The 17949-nt window shown below is 40.6% G+C and overlaps 1 protein-coding gene across 4 annotated transcripts; it reads left to right on the forward strand.

Moving 5' to 3' along the window:
* The first annotated feature begins 7439 nt into the window (after positions 1–7439).
* On the forward strand, positions 7440–17292 carry LOC307036290 (uncharacterized protein). 4 transcript variants are annotated; one of them, XM_079676468.1, is made up of 6 exons: positions 7440–7750; positions 9050–9080; positions 13891–14898; positions 15095–15250; positions 16469–16561; positions 16945–17292. In XM_079676468.1, exons 3-6 carry the CDS (start codon positions 13897–13899, stop codon positions 17266–17268), a joined length of 1575 nt encoding a protein of 524 aa, XP_079532594.1. In that variant the 5' UTR covers positions 7440–7750; positions 9050–9080; positions 13891–13896; the 3' UTR covers positions 17269–17292. The 4 variants fall into 4 exon arrangements, with proteins under 4 accessions (XP_079532594.1, XP_079532593.1, XP_079532591.1 ...); XM_079676467.1 differs by lacking the exon at positions 9050–9080; XM_079676465.1 differs by lacking the exon at positions 7440–7750 and having other exon boundaries at positions 8796–9080.
* Positions 17293–17949: the final 657 nt, after the last annotated feature.

The raw sequence follows: 17949 nt of genomic DNA on the forward strand, positions 1-17949 counted from the left end.
CAGTTTACCTCCCTGAGCTGACGTTATCCCTCTCAGTCCCACAGGAGAGCACTCTCCCTCTCCTTATTGTTGAAACAGCTAATCTCCGTTAGCTCCGAGCTAGCACCAGATGCTAACGACAACCCTGTAACTCTCTCAGTCTCTCTTTCTCTCTCTCTCGAATCGACCAGTGGCCTTTATTTATCATGATCAATCAAATAATCTACGAAACAATGACACCAGCCAGGCTCACCTTCATCTTTTGGGAACAGAAACATCGCCACTTCGGCAGACTTGACATTACTACAGCCAGCGGCAATGCATCGTTTCCCCTGTGTTTTTCATCCCTCTTTCTTCACTGTCGCCTCCATTGTCAGGTTTTCTCGATTGGCAATCACTTCCAGTCGACTCCGACACACTTTCCAGGAAAATACTAGCTCAAAAACGTTGAGAAATTCGACTTTGAAAAAGAGAAAAAACGAACGTGGTGAATGTAAACAGTGCGGTGGCGTCCATCTCGTGACGTCACGCAGTAGATCGCAAGCCACGCCCACGAAGGCGAAGGTCGACTGCAGATTTCCCCGGCAAATTCAAAACTCGTCAAATTCGTTGCTATTCCAACATCCTTTGATATGGGTTCCAATGGACAATTTTGCTCATTACTATACGTATTAGCATAACATATCATGCACAGGTGCACACTTCACAGGGTCTTTAAATCAAGCGTTTATTAGCGAGAGTGGGTAATATTTATTCTATAGAATATGCAGCGATCCTTGCGCTATTGATTTCGTGCATAAACATAAACAAGACGTGTTGCTATCGCAACGCCTTTTGTCTACTGCTGTTCCTATAGATAGAGAGAGAGATAGATAGATAGATAGATAGATAGATAGATAGATAGATAGATAGATAGATGGATATATATGAAGCTGCAAGTAAGATTTAAACATCTGCAGGGTGGGTCGAGCGACCCCTTCTCCCTGAACGATATTTGTTGTAAAATATGCACCATTACAATGAGTGATCCAAGGCCCCGCATGTATTACTCCCAATTATATTACTTTTTTTTAATTAAAATGTGCAATCTCTATTTGCCCAGTGCCTTTTTACAACTCTACATCTTGGACGACAAACAAATGTTATTTCCACCTTAATCTTCCCCAAATTTACACATGAATAAGAATCTCTTAAAGGATAATTTGTTTATATGATGAAAAGATTGAATAATATTTTCTACCCTCAGTGTGTTTTTAGGATATTTTAATAGTTTCCTCTTTCTTACTTTATACATTTACCAATTGATTAATTCATGGCTAATAAATATTTTTCTTTACGTATGGCTCGTTGGTGAATAAATGTGTTTATGTTTAAACTCACTCACTCCCGTTTTCCTTCTCTCCCCCTCTGGTTGTCAAGCCACGACCCCCTCAAGTTCTGCCGGACCATGCCAACTCCTCCGTCCTGTCCTCTCCTCCTTCCACCTTCTCCTCAGTCCATCCGCTCTTGGATCCTCCCGCTGTAACTCTTTTCAGTGGCCCAACTGCTTTGCATTTCATCTCCTCCTTTACAGTCTCTTCGCTGTTGCATGGAGGGCGTATTCCGCTCTCATGTCCCACACTCTGCTCTTGTTCCAAATCTCGTGGCTCAGCTTGGAACTTCATGTCCTGTGGGGGACCGATGAGAGTGTGCCTTTTTATGTCACCTGTAGTTCTGGATGCAGTGTTGGAGTTGTTGGTTCAGCTCTGCTTCTCTGTCTGTTCGATGGAGAAGGAGGAGTCTCCTGTGGTGAGGTCTTTTGTCTGCTTGGAAGATGGGGTCGTAGCGGTCTGACAGGCGGAGAGAGAGAGAGAGAGAGAGAGAGAGATCTCGGGACGCATTACCTATAGATAATTCTAACACACTGAGGTAAAATAAATCCAATCCTTTCCACTCTATTTTCTAATCACAGGGTGTCCGCGGGGTCTTAAAAAGTATTAAAAGTTGATCAATCAATTTAGCGAAAATTAAGGCTATTAAAAAGTATTAAAAAGTATTAAACGGCATTTTCCAAGGTATTAAGAAGTCCCACAGCAACGACAACATGAAACACCCTTTAATTTACTGAAACGACATGTCGGGAAACCCCCTTAAGGCGGCCCCATGCATAGTGCGCCGTAAAATGCTGCTTCTTATTTTAAGTTTCGTTGCCTTGCTCCGCTCTGTGGGGGGGGGGGTCCGTAGACCGGCATACACAACGCTCTGGGGGTCCAACGGCTTCGTGTGTAAGCCCTATATGATCATTTTCTGATAACGATGAAATAGCCCGCCTCCCTCTCCCCACGTCTCCTGCTGCTGCTGGGCTGTCAGAAGAGGGGGAGGAAAAGAGAGGCAGGCACCGTTTATTAAATATTATTATACAGAGAACAGAGTCGTTATCAATTTATTTTAAAGCTCAATAAATAACAAAGAAGACCTCTGATCGGCACTTTTCTAATTTTGTACGGAAGATTTAAACTTTAACAGACATGTTGACCGGCGGAAAACATTTTTTAACGGAAACTCTGCTGCACGGTTCCCTCGTCCCTTGGAAGAGGCGGAGAGGTGGGTGTTTTTCATCTGCTGGTGGACTACCTGAGAGATATACAGCAGGAGAACACGCCGTCCACCGCGGAGAATAAACAAAAGGGCAGCCATGGCAACCATGCTCCGGGGTCTTCTTCGCTGCTTTTGGTGTATTTTGTGGCGGCAGCAGCGCCACTTACAGGCCTGGCATATGTACTACAGCGTTTCCAGCATTTCCAGCGGTCTAGTGTGAAGGAACATGTTAATGAATCGAATGCGTGTGAACGGAAGACTTTTTTGCGTTTGCGTATGTGTTTTACCGTATGCGTCCTCGTGGGGCCGGGGTCTAAGCCAAACTGTATCCGGTGACAGAGGTCTGCTATTTTAAAGTAAAGTCAACACATATCGACCCTAATATAGTCTATATTAAGAACGAGAAAAGTCTTAACATATATATCGTTTTTTGTAAACATATGACAAATGTGTGAGGGTGATGACGTCAGAGCATCGTCTTATGTGCCAGGGCTTAGCCCCGGACAGCCTCAGCCCAATTTAACCCCTGGGTATTTGTGAGGGAGCTCCTATATGGCATTACCCCGCTGAAGCTCACCAAAGTTTAATATATTTCATAGTTCAAAGTTTTGTCAATTGTTTTGTTTATTGGTCAAATACTGGTTTCTAATGGTTTCTGAGGAGTTTTACTGGAATGAAAGAGCACAGAGTACAGAAGCAACAAAGCAGCATACTGCATTAAACCTGACCTTCACAGAGAGGTTGAAGTTCATGTGGAGAGGAGGCTTCAGTAGTCTGTCTGTACTCTGTTTAGTTGTGCTATCTTACAATCAATATAGTAAATGTGAGGTAAAGTTTGTAGCCAATGTAAGCGGTTAGAACTCAAAGTTGCGAGGAGGTCTTAAAATGTATGGAAAGGGTCTTAAAAAAGCTCTTAAAAGGTATTACATTTGACCTCAGGATTCCTGCATATACCCTGTAATCATACTATCTGCCTTATGGTTAAATTTCATCTAAACACAATTCATGTCTACGAATTATTTTACCATATAAACATTGTTTTCACCCACTGTAACATGTTTACTCCAATTAACTCTTTCAGGAAAACATTTTCTTCTATAAATTGAAATACCTACATGTTTCAAGCACCACACATTTCACACACTATAAAAGAACGTCCCAATATGTTCTCCATCATTTTAAATCTCACTGTTATTTAGAACATAAGTAACTTTTGTGACTGGATATATATGCAATGTCGCCACTATCTGCTGTGGAATTTTGTTCATAGAGTTTGTACGTACAAAGCTGTACTTGTGGGTTAGTAGCCTGTTTCTAACAATCATTTTCAATAATTTTGCTTAGGTCACCGGTCGGCTGTTCATAAACTTAACAGGGGGTGTTTCTGGTGCAGACTAAAACATGGATCCAGTATATTTGGAGATTCCCCTAATCTGTAAATCCCCCTCACTTACATATTCCGATCACTTAAACCCATCTCATCATTTGATACAAGAACTGCATATAGGGGGGGTGAATCATCTTGATTATAACCGCCTCTGGTTTGGGACCGAGTATTTCTAACTCCTCCTCTTGTTGCTCAGCTGATCTTTTGGCTCTGGGGATAAGTGAAAGTCTCTTAAACACAGCTGGAGTTTTGTTAGTGATGTGGGCATTCTCTATGAGGGAACTAATGGATCCATGTCTTACATGATATTGTACTCCCCATCCAACCAGCAAGGTGCCAAGTGTAATGAGCACAATCAACAATGCTATTCTGACTCTTATCCCTAGGGGACCCCACAATTGGTTTGGCTTTGTTCTCGTCATCATCTCTATTGTATCCCTGGTTGTGTCAGTTACAGAATTTAAATGATGAGTACAAAAATAACATATACAAAAAATTGGACTCTTTTTCAGATGTAAAACAAAAAAATAGGTTTTCACATTAATGTACAATCTATAAAAATCTATAGACAATTCGTCTTTGAGCTGTGTCTATCTTTATCTTATTTCTATTTATTGTTTTGTTCCAGCTCTGCCAAATCAGTCCTAACTCCCAATAATGTTCTGGAAGTTGCCAGTGAAGGGTGACAATGTGTGAGGTGGTGTCAATTTGCTCCTTTTTCTTTACCTTTGAACCGGAACGCGTGTGAAGTTCGTTACAATTTCTCATGGTTCCGTCCACCGGGATCAGCGCACTGTCTTTTGTGAACGTTCACCCTCACCCATTCACCTGGCCGAACAGGAGTCTCTTCTGGTGTCTCGTCTGGTATCTCTGTAGTTTTCCTAGCCTGTGTAGACAAAGCTTGGATAATATTACTCAGAGTTCTGACATATTCATGCACTTCTATTTGTCTAATATCTAAAAGTGGACCACTCCCTCCTTGGAGAAGGCCCAAGCTTCGGCATACCTCTTGTTGTTATGAGACCTATCGTTAACTACATTTTATTATTTATTAACTACAACGCCACCAAAATCAACATATCTGTATAATCATGACACTCCCTCCTTTGAGCATAACATGCTCAATTAATATTGCAATGATTACTCTATTATGAACAAGACATGTAAAAGCCATAACGTTGCATTAAATAAATACAAATACTCCGTGTACCCACAAGCAGTAGTCGAGTTGAGGGGGGATGGGGGGGGATGGCATCCCCCTTAGGTATTAAAATGGTCAAAACCATCCCCCTTATGAAACGGCCATCCCCCCTTCCCATCCCCTGTTATTTGATCAATTAATGTGGAAATATTGCCAATGTTTAATTTTCAACATTCTACATTTTATATGTGCACGTCACGTGCCCCTCGTCCACATTATTTTAGCCGCTAAAATACTGTGGACGAGGGGCTCGTGCACATATCACGATCACGAAATTGATGTAAAGTCAGTCAGCGTCAACGATAGCAGCGCAGCCTGTGCAAGCATCATGGCCAGTAAGCGACAAGGACAGCTTGACCTGAGGGACTACTTCGGCTTTAAGAGGACAAAAAGTACCACTGAAGGTAAGTCAAGAATACTTTTGATATGTCACCAAATGTGTAATCTCTGGACAGAGACGATAACAACAGAGTTATAGTTTGGGAGCTTACGTTTTTTTTCTTGTTAACTAGCCTAACGCCAGGCAGCTAGTACTAGCTGCTATAGTAACCAACGTCAGGTTAGACCTTTCTTATATTCACAAAGTTAATGTCAGATTGGATTTCTTTTTCCCATGGAATATCTCGCAGGGTTTCCCAAAGCTCTTTACTGCTTAGGCGACCGCATAAGCAACACACTTAACTAGCCTAGACATGTTCAGTCGGGGAAAACAATTAAATGTAATTTAGGATGAGGCAGAGCAAGCTAGTGTACAAGCAGAGACGACAGGGGCAGAAGAACACAGAGAAGAACAGGTGTCGTTGACGGTTCCTGAAACAGCCGGTGAAGTTCAGTTAAGGATGGTAGATAGTCCAAGTTTGGGATTCTTCAGTATGAAAACTGGTTCCGAAAGAACCCATTTGAATTAAGGTTCCTGGAGGATCTTTAGGCTGATTTTGTGTATCAATTCGATGATCATGTATCCACTAGTGATTTAAGCACTTTGTTTGATAAGCTTTCCATTCATTTTAGTGAGATCATATAATATAAATTAAGTGTGAAAATTGCACCTTTAGTCACTGTGAGCGACCAAAATGTATTACTTAAAAAGCTTTAAATGTGATGCATGCCTCCGAATCGTGTGATAGCGGCTTCTGGTGGTTGAATGTCATCGCTCTTATTTTATATGAAAAAAAAACACAACTTGACAGTAGGCCTACTTCACTGTCTGCTCATTCTAACAAAACCATAATGCCGTTGTTTTCTTCATACAGAGGATAATCATGGCGAGGAAGCAGGAAGGAGAGCAGAGGAGACTAGAGCTGGAGAAGGAACAGGTTTGATATTTCTAAATAGACACTTTTCTTTTTCGAAGAGGGGGAAATGTAGCTAATCCTACCAAGGGGGGGTTTTAACAGATTTTATGTTTTTGTGGTAGAAAAAAGAAGAGAGGAGGAGGCAGAAGCAGAGGAGCCTAGAGCTGCAGAAGGAACAGGTTTGATAATTCTAAATAGACACTTTTCTTTTTCGAAGAGGGGAAATGTATCTTACCAAGTGGGGTTTTAACATAGATTTTATGTTTTTGTGGTAGAAAAAAGAAGAGAGGAGGAGGCAGAAGCAGAGGAGCAGCTGGAGAAGGAACAGGTTTGATCATTCTAAATAGACACTTTTCTTTTTCGAAGAGGGGAAATGTATCTTACCAAGTGGGGTTTTAACATAGATTTTATGTTTTTGTGGTAGAAAAAAGAAGAGAGGAGGAGGCAGAAGCAGAGGAGCCTAGAGCTGGAGAAGGAACAGGTTTGATAATTCTAAATAGACACTTTTCTTTTTCGAAGAGGGGAAATGTATCTTACCAAGTGGGGTTTTAACATAGATGTTATGTTTTTGTGGTAGAAAAAAGAAGAGAGGAGGAGGCAGAAGCAGGGCGAGATAGTGTCGATGATTATGACCAAAATAACCAGGGAGATAATGAGCAAGATATCCCTGAATGCTGGACATCTACCAAGTTCAGGGAGAAAAAAAAGTATTATCCATGGCTAATATGTCAAAGCAAAAAACTTGGCTGCCTAACCTGCCAGAAAATGAAAGTGGTTGGGCCAAGTACAGGTGGGAGCAGCCAGTTGCATATTGCTGAGGAGTGGTCCAACGTTAAGTTTACAGCCTATGGTACAAACCGAGCAGCACAGCTGCAGTCTCTTCGTAAGAAAATACACAAGCATAAAATGTCAGACTATCACCAAGCAGCTGAGAAAACCATGGAAAAAGCAAAAGAAAAGACATTGGAAACATTGACTTCTGAAATGCAAAGGGATCACTTCTTACACTCTAAAAAGTATATTTTGGAAAAGTTGAAGTAAAGCACTTTTTTGAATAAATCTGATTCAGATTTCTGCTTTAGCGACGGCACTGTACTTTTGTGTATTATATCAACTTCAAATTGTGCTTTACTACATTGACCTGCTATTCTTATGCAAATGCAAGCGCTTCAATTAGGTTTTCCTGTCTAACGTCATGACGTAGACGTTGAACGTCAACGTCTTTTCCAGCAAGATTTTTCTAGCTGAAGCTGCCATTTTTTCTCCTCGTCAATCTCATCGTCCATGCGGTCAAGGTCACTCTGAAAAACGGTAAGTTTAATGCAGACAAAGTCATGTTTTACACATTTAAATTGTCAGATAACAAATGTTTTGCCTGTATGGGTCAAATGTACGTCTTAAGGGTTAACTTTAGTTAACTAACTGAACCGGACCAGCTAGTTAAGTCATGCTAACTTTAACATGTTCGATGCATTTAACTGATTTTGTGAAATGTGTTAGCCATATGTTTAAACCACTGGTGTGCTAAAGGTAATGTGGCATTTCATTTAGCATTTTGCTAGAGGACACTACCGGACTGTGAGAGTAAATGCTAGGTGAGTAACTTGTGCAAGTAATTTGCACGCGGGGCTCTCGTGGTGTAATACCGTTACTGAAAGTAGTCTTAAGTTAACGTATGTCATACTGTGTACTGGTTAAGCTGCTTATTTGCACATTAGCACGGATACATTTAAGCGTACATGTGTTTGCAACTGTGCTGCGCGCTCGCAGTTCTGTTACGACGTTTGGGTGTTTTACTGCCGTCTCCGTTAACGTATTTAGTGAGACACAGGCGATGAGAGAGGGTGCACGTCGTTCTCATGAACGCACAGTGGTGAGTCCGGCGCTTATTAAACAACACTGCTCTGCTGCTATTCCTAAAAGGAATTCCTAAAAGGAATAGCAGCAGATATAATAATAGCAGCTTCCTAAAAGGAATAGCAGCAGAGCATGTAAAAAATGTAACTCCGCCAGCCCGTAATCGCGCCCCCGTAATGCTGCCAGTCCGACGTGTTCCCATTCCGACAGTCCTGTGCGCGTATGCTAATTAGCCATGTGCGCCAAACAGAAGAAGGGCCCTATCTTCTGCCCGGCGCAATTTACTTTAGTTATACCATATATATATATGATATATATATATATATAATAGTTTTACCGTGAGTAAGTGTTTAAAAGAATGAATGAATGCGGGTGATGCTTGGTGCGCGTGTGTGTGCGCCCATCTGTCTAAACACACGCAAATTAAACACGTAAGTGTATGAGAAGGAGATCGAGTCGACCTGCGATAAGCAGCTGATTCTGAACGAACTCGTCTTCGAGATGGACGTGTTCTAACGCATTTTTAATCGATGAAATGTTAACACAACAGTATATATCTGACCATTTAATTTTCGAAATTAAATGGTCCCCCCCCACCCCCCCCAACAACTCCGCCAGCCGGTAATCGCGCCCCCCCCCCCCAACAAATCCACCACACATTGCTACCTGGTCTGTGGGAAACACTGCTTAATATTAATGCATTTTTAATTTGCTTTTCATGATTCTTTCCCTGATTGGTGGTGGTTACATCAGCCCTGGACACAACTCATCAAACTACCCAAAGGTAAGTTAAACTGCAGAATTAGAGTGCTAAAGACAGTGATTTTTTTCTGGCTTTAATGTGACAGCGTGTACAGGACAGTGTTTTGTTAATGTACTCATAGTTTTGCAAAATGTAGTATTAATGCTCACAAATTAGTAACCCATTGCAGCTTAAATCTGAAAAAACTATTTAAGAAATCCTATCTAGGCCTGAATGTGAACTGACTGTAATGAAAACTGAGCCTCAGAGATAAAAAAATAATAATAATTTTGAAGATATCCACATTGGATTTGATGAATTCAGACCGTTGAAGTCTTGCTTTAGCTTAAGATAAAGTTTTTAACAGTTGATTTATATTTAAATTTATTTGGGAAAGTGAGCACTTTACAACCTGTACTGACAGAAAAAACAATCAAATGGCCACAAATTGCTTCCAATGGGCATGTGTGTATTTCCCTTAAGACAGACTTGATAACTGTAAACCTATCCCTTAAGGCACTGTTCGTCAATCTTTAAAAAAAAACAATTCAGCATCGTGAATACAGAGATGTTATTGCCAAATTACCATTGAAATATGTTCTGTAATATTTAAACAATACCTGCATGTTATGGCATTTATTCTCAATTATATTAAGGTGAATGGTAGGCTATTACAAACTACATTTACACTGTTGCTGTCTTTGATGCCTCAGTCAGATAGGAATGCAGTTTCATATTTATCATACCATTTACAACAATCACCTTTTATGCAGTCAGTGTGAATAAATATTAATTTGCAGCATTTCAATGACTATTTACGGGCACTATGGCCGTTGCATGAAGTTTGCAAAGGCTGCTACACATTTCGAGTTTATTGTGATTTATAAAATGAAACTGGGGCTACTCCAGGGGCTTCATTTAAAAAAAGGGCTTATGATTCAAGTCAAAAGGTGGAATACGGATGAAACACCAAAGTTCTTGTGCATCAATATATTTCAGATTTATATAACACGTGGACACTCTACGCTGGTTTGACTTCATAAATTACAATCAACTCTAAATGTGTCGCAACCTTTGCAGTTTCATGTAAGGCCCATGAATTGTCAGTGAAACACCCCAAATTAGTATTTGTTTACACTGACTGCAAGGTCAGGATTTGCCATGATCACTCAAGGTGATCGTGGCAAATGCTGTCAGAACACACTGTGAACGTATAGCCACTTTCAAAACGGTTCGTGCTTTAGAACAAAAGTACACGTTGAAGACGCATATAAAACGAACATGAAGCCATAAAAATGAACACAATATGTGAAAAATATGAAACTGCACACCTATATGCCTGACTGAGGCATCGAAAACTGCATCATTGTAAACGTAATTTGTAATGTGCTGTTCATGTTAATATTAATGAGAATAAATTCCATAACATGCAGGTATGGTTTCAATATTTCAGAACATATTTCAATTGTTCTTTTGCAATAAGATATGTTTGTATTCATGATCGCTGAGTCCTGTTTTTTGGTCATTCCCTGTGAAATGTATTGGGTTTTTATTTATTCATAAGAATGGATTCATCCGTTTTTGCAAAGTAACTTATGTTTGACACATGACGTGATATTTGTATACATTTTACACAAAAACGTAGTTTCTCGCGTTTTCGTCACCATTTGTAATTTCTGTGCGTACGCCTGGATCAGTGTCCGTGGAGAACTGCACATTCTCCCGTCAAGTTTGTTTTTTATAAATCCAAAAGTGCTTAGAGTGGCGTGCGCCATCTTCTATAAATGAGGCCCCTGGTGTGAGAAACTGCCTTAAGGTTTATTCTGAGAGGGCTGGCTACATTAACAGACTGTTGTGTTTAAACAATTGGCTCCACCACCACTATCTCCTTAAAAATTCAACCTACAAAGGAACTCCCAATAAAGCCAGTTTCTTTGTTTTTTTTTCAGTTTTCCGCTTCATGTGGAGATGCAAGGACTGTGGGATTGTGTTAAGAAGAAGATCTGAGCTGCTCAAGCATTACAAACTGAATCATAGGCACTATGGACGGGGCCATTCATATCCATGTACCTATTTAAATTGTACATGTAGATTCAAGACTTGGAATGCCCTACTAAGTCATTTATCAAGGAATCACCCTGCCCAACAAACTATCAACAAAGCTGCATCAACGTTCACATGCCATATTTGTGTTCATAATCAACTCTGCACTGAGAGGGAATTTTTTCAACACATCTTTAATCATCTTAAAAATAAGGAGACTGTTACATGCGTGTTCCAAGACTGCGAATATAAAACCAATATATATGAGAACTTCAAAAGCCATAAATACAGGAAACATTCTGGGACGGGGAATATCTTTAAGCCTGGTATTAATTCTGTTACAGAATCCTTTGCCAGTCTTGCCAGTGATATTTCAGATGGGGAACGTATAGAGAGCAATGACAATTTAGATTCTGCTTTTGTCGATGGGGTTTCTGAGAACTTGGAGAAGGATATCGAGCTTAAACTTGCGTCAGTCCTTCTTAAGTTAGAAAACATCTTTCTTGTGTCAAATGCTGCGGTAGATGAACTTCTGCAGGAGTTTAACTATTTGATTGGTTCTCTTTCTCTGCCAATCACTCAAAAGACTATTAACCAAGTATTACAAGATAATGGTTGCCAGTTTGACCAGTCAGTGGTTAAAAAACTAGCCAGTGCACTCTGTGATAGAAACCCTGTTAAAAAAGCAATTGGAGATAAAGGCCCACTTTCCAGTGCTTGGAGGCGAAAGGCTTACTATAAGAGACACTTTAATGTAGTGGAACCAGTGGAATATATACTAGACCAAAAGAATGGAAAGTCATTCCAATATATTTCAATTTTAAAGTCTTTGGTACAAATTCTTGACTGCCAGACAATCTTAGATCAGGCTGTTAATTTGAATACTTTAGATAAAGAATCACAGGGAACTTGTGCACAGATATACAGATCTTTCTTTGATGGTGCCTTGTTCAAAGAAAATGGACTTTTGTCTAAACAGGAAAGCCTTTCCTTGATATTATATATTGACGATTTTGAAATATGTAATCCCCTTGGTACATCCAGAAGGAAGCATAAAATCTGTGGTTTGTATTGGATTCTGGGCAATTTACCACCGGGCTGTAACTCTGCTTTGTCCTCCATCTATTTGGCAGCTTTAATTAAAAGTACTGATCTGAAGTGCTATGGCTATGATAAAGTGTTAGAACCTTTTCTTAACGATCTTGTCATTTTGGAACAGAAAGGGATATTTGTGTCAAAGTTGGGCAGAACAATAAAAGGCACAGTTCAGTGTGTGGTTGCTGACAACCTTGGGGCACACGGTATTGCTGGATTTGTTGAGAATTTCTCAGGGTCATATGTATGCAGATTTTGCACTGCAGAAAAAGCAGACATCCAGACTCAAGAAGTTAGAAGCGGCGTCTTTCCTTTGAGAACCAAAGACATTCATGCCGATCATTTAAGAACAATTGAGGAAAATGGGTTGCCCAATTATTATGGTGTGAAATCAGAGTGTATTTTATCAAAGCACCTCTCCTATTTTGACGTTACCTCTGGGTTTCCTCCCGATATCGTGCATGATCTTTTCGAAGGTATTGTTCCTTTTGAACTTGCACTTTGCCTGAGTGTATTCATTAAAAAAAAGTATACCACATTATCTACATTAAATGATGCAATATCATCTTTCAACTTTAAGTGGGCTGACAAAACTAATCGACCTCATCCTGTGCCTCTCAGTTTTGGGTCCAGAAAAACTGTTGGGGGAAATGCGCATGAGAACTGGAGTCTAATCAGATTTTTGCCTTTGTTGATTGGGCGGAGAGTTCCCTGTGAGGAACCAGCTTGGCAGATCTTAACAGACCTGAAGGACATTGTGGATCTAGTAGTCAGTCCCATTCAATCCCAGGACTCCATTGCATATCTTGATTTTAAGATCTCTGAGCACCGAATTAGATTCCAAGAGGTTTTCCCAGACTGTCCCCTTAAACCAAAACACCATTTCTTAGAACATTACCCATACTTGATCCATCAATTTGGTCCACTAGTTTCCCTATGGACGATGCGTTTTGAAGCAAAGCATAGCTTTTTTAAAAGAGTTGCCAGGAATATCAGGTGCTTCAAAAACGTGCTACTTTCCCTTTCAGAGAGACATCAGTATCAGATTGCCCATCATTTGCATGCATGTAGCTTTACCAGACCTCTATTGGAAGTGACAAATGTTTCCACTGTACATATCGATGTTCTTAACAAGGACATTTCAAATGCTCTGAGACGGAAGTCTTCAGATATGGACACAGTGGGCTTGGCCAAAAGCGTGACATATGATGGACTAAACTACAAGTGTGGAATGATCTTGATCCAAGGCTCACTGGGAGGACTGCCAGAGTTTAGTGAAATCATCCAAATGGTGATACTGCAGGACAAGTTGATCTTCATTGTGAAGAAGCTCATTGGATGGTATATTGAACACTATAGAGCTTTTGATCTCAAACCATCCCCAGTCGAGGAAGTGGAACTTATTGAGCCACAAGAACTACATGATACATACCCACTGGCGGACTACAAAATTGGAGGGATGCGTCTTGTCACATTGAAAAGATATATCCATGTTTAAAGGGTGAGCTCTCTCCATGTAATGTTGTTTTATTTTGTTCTCAATACAAGCCAAAGGTGGTCCACTTACAGAAGGTAAATTACAGGACATGAATTATGAGAACCTTTTAACTGCATGTGGGTGTTTTTTGTTTTTTTATTGATTGCCCTTAAGGGATAGTTAAGTATTTTTTAAAGTGATTTGCCTCACCTTATTGTGCTTTTGCTCTCTTTTCAGACTGCCATGGCTCATTCCACGACTGCCAGACTTAAAGTGATTTTGGGGGACAACAACATTGAAAAACTGACACTTCCCAATGGCATACCAGAGTCACTAGATGACCTTATCGGCACGATAAGGAGTACATTCGGATTAAAGTGCAGCTTGAAACTGCAGTACATGGACCAAGATTTTGGCAATGACTTTTTCAATCTGAACTCTACTGCTGAACTTCAGAATTTGGGGACAATCAAGGTGATCCAGCAAACAACCTTGATCAGTGCCACTGCATCCTCTGCTTCTGTTTCACCCGAGTCGGATGACTGTGTCTCACTGGCATCAAACGATACTATACTGCTTTCATCCCCCGAGTCTCTGTCATCTCGAACCAAGCAGTGGCCAGAAGAATTTCCAATTCCTCAATTTTCCTACGACACAGAGTTGCAGTTAGTGAAAGGTAATTCTGAGTGCCAGGTTGGAAACAAGTTGTTGACCTTGAGCTCCAGAATGAAATCAGATATCTTGAATAGAGTAGTTGAAGAAATTTACCAATATAAGGCCTACCCGGAGGATGCACATTTCTGCACAGTTGCAGAGGCCTTAATCAAAAAGCACCCTTGTTTAAAAGAGCCTGGCTCATTCAATGGCTGCTATGGCTGGAAACAGCGACTGAAGTACAAAATGGGGAACTACCGGACTCAACTCAAAGTGCAGGGGTGTCCAGAGCTGTCAGTAAATTCCCTGAAATCAAAATCAACGTCAGATGCTTTCCCTGCTAAAAAGGTGAAGAGGCCAAAACGATCCGAAGCCAACTTCTATCCATCCTTCCCTACTGGAGAAACTGAGGACAGCATGGAAAAAGAGAGAATAGAACTTCTGACGGATGTCAAGATGAGGAACAATGAAAGGGTAATCACGAACAAAATGGCTTGCACGTTTGCCTACAGGCGACAAGAGGTGGTCAACCAAGAACCCAGCATTGAAGACTTTAAAGACAGGTGGCCTGCCCTGTTCCATCAGAAAGAGGTATGGTAACAATGGAACTGAAATGACACAAATTGAACAGTTTATTGACAGAATTTACATATTCAAGTAAACTTTTCGTTGCATTGACATTTTGCCTGTTGTGTATGCAGGCTTCAGTGTTTACGTTGTTAAAACTGAGATTGTATGTGAGGTAATTTGCATGTCCTTTTTATTTATTCATTGTCATCTGTTTTAGATCAATGCAGAGTTCCTGAGGCTCATGGCTGTTCCTCTTGAGGATAAGTTCTTTGCCCAGTTAGACATCCAATCAAGTCAGCTAATCAGAGTCATCCGTGCCAAAGGTGGAGCAACACGCCGAAAGACTGCTGACATCATGGACATTTTGGACCAGGTACATCTAGAGCATCAAAAGTAACAAGTTTCCTTGGTTGCTTAGAGGGTGTCACAGTACCCCTATCTATTAAAGATGCATCATCCGGGTTAGCTTAGCTCCAGAGCCGGTAGCTAAGGGGATCAATAGCGTGCCTCCGCTGGCAGCAAGAAGATGAACTAAACGACTCACTAAACGCTTCTGTTTATTTACCAAGTTATGTTATGCTCGTTATTTCTGGCACGTGTTATTTTATAACCAAATGCATACTGGTAGGAAACCGCATGGGATGTAAACAAGACGTCAGTGACTATAAGGAGCAGAAGAGAGGTTGCTGTGAAGATCCAGAACTGTATAGATTTGAACCAGAATAAGCAGAGGAGCACCTAGATGTTTTGGAAGGGGAGCTGGTGAGGAGAGAGGCTGAGGCTGATGTACTGAGTGGATACGTGGGAAAGTTTCAATAACTGCCGGTTGAGTGACAGATTATTGATAAACAGATTGTTTTAACACAATCTGTTGTACTGTCCTCTCGCCTGATATATCAAACCTTCCAATTGATGGCAGCTCCCGGTGTACTCAAAGGCACTGGTTTGCTGTCGGCAGGTGGACAAGCCCCACATCGACACCGCTAATGACTCTCTCCTCGTCCCCAGGCTGTTAACCAGCCTCTCCTCTCCCGCTCTCCTTCCAAAACATGTAGTTTCTCCTCTGTGGTTCAAATCCATACAGTTCTGTATCTACGCAGCAATCTCTCTTCTGCTCCATATAGTCACCAACATCTTGTTTACAAACTGAAAAGCCCATCTGCGTGAGTTTGTGTATGCCCGCTGTGCTCTTTCCTACCGGTATGTATGTATGTATGTATGTATGTATGTATGTATGTATGTATGTATGTATGTGGTTCTAAAATGACACAACGTGCCAAAAATCACGAGCGCAACATAATGTGGTAAATAAACGAGCACAAGTGTTTGGTGATTGGTTTAGTTTTATCTTCTTGCTGTAAGTGGAGGCAGGCTACATGTTCCCCCATAGCTACCAGTGCTAGAGCCAAGATAACCCGGATGAGCGACCTATGCCCCTAACTTCATTAAAAATGCACGCACAGTTAAAGGGAAGGTTTCTGTTGCCTTGCAAAGTGCTAAAAATTAAAAATATTCCTTTAAGTTTTAGGAGTAGGGACACCTGTCTTCAGAGATTTTGAAGATTAAATTAATCAAGATTTTATTGTCCTAGACTGAGGACATTCATCTTCGAAGGGAGTGTGTCCTGAAAGCCCTCATCTTCTTCCTTGGCGAGGATGCAGATGACCTGATCAAGGAATATCGTGTAAGTTTCCACAGCAATTTGCATGTCTGCTCATCTCATATTAATCCTGTAAAACATACAGACATTTTTGTCAACTATAATTACTGAAACCTGGTTGGATTTACTACATGTTGTATTTATAATATATGTAGTGATTCTTGCGTAGAGCTACTGGTGAAAAGGTTAGTCTAGAGTCCTGCAAAACATCAAGACACACTTTGACCCTTTCACGATACCAGGCTTTGCCAATAATGAGATGTGTGGCTGAGCCTTTAAAAGGCTCCAATCCATATAGCACTATTCAGTGAAATGAAGTCGATGTGATTTTGCAGTTGTCTTTTTAATGTGAGGCGTGAATAAAAGTACAAAGTGATGACAGTGATGTTTTGTGTCATGTACTTTAGGACTCTGGACCAGAGGACGTTCAAAGGGACCTGGAGCATCTCACTGTGGCAGTGTTTTTCATTCGAAGGGACGGGGAAGGACCGCAGGAGCCACCTGAAGACATGGGCATCGTCATCGAGGGCGTGAAGGTGTTGCATGGACTGACTTCAGTTGCCTCAGCTTGTGCCCTGCTTCTAGGTTTGCTATATGCACTTAACCTAGCTTATCCCAAACCCCTTCGTTTTACTTTCGAAGTGCTCCAGAAAATCATCATGGAGCTTGATCAACACAAGATGTCCCCCAAAGTCCAAAATCTGTATGGCAGTCTTCAAAGCTCGCAGTAATGACACGCATCACAATTGATTCCCTTTCTGGACCCAAAAATGGCCTAGGGAGGAACAATGTTAAGACTTGAAACTGAAGCCTCTTTGGGTGTTTTTGCCTTTGTGTGGTTAAAGAGACAATCGAGAGACAAATATTCTTCAAACCACAAGATATACTTGATTTTGTTGCAGGTTTTTGGAGGTGCAGGAGTTTTTCTCCAAACATGTTTCCTTCATTTTCTGGGGAAATGTTGAGCTTAGAGCTCAAATACCTTACTGAGGTGTTAATGTGTTATCAAGTGTTATCAATTGTGCACACTGTTGTGTGTCCGATTTTAAATCGTAAATTTAGTGCCTTTCATCTATACTTTTATTTCTTTTTTTTTGAAGTAAAAAAAACGACCTGTAAGTCATATTGTGAAACTAACTTACAGGATTTTCTTTTTTCAAAAACTGGCGGCTGCCAGAAGTAAGCTACAAACGCTTTTGTACGGTTGCCGAAACTGAAGAAAGGCCTTTTATTTATTTTATTTTTATATATTTTTTTTGTTACTACTGTGTCTACGAGCTTATACTGGTAAAAACTGGTTCTATATGGGAAAGATTTTGCTTGCCCAAACTGTTATGCACTTTTTATGCATTAGTCTTGTGATTGTTAAAAAGCATATTTGTTCAAATGTAATTGTCCTTTAAGCTATCCTG

The sequence above is a fragment of the Notothenia rossii genome (assembly GCF_949606895.1).
Source record: "Notothenia rossii genome assembly, chromosome: 4".
In the NCBI taxonomy this organism is placed as follows: domain Eukaryota; kingdom Metazoa; phylum Chordata; class Actinopteri; order Perciformes; family Nototheniidae; genus Notothenia; species Notothenia rossii.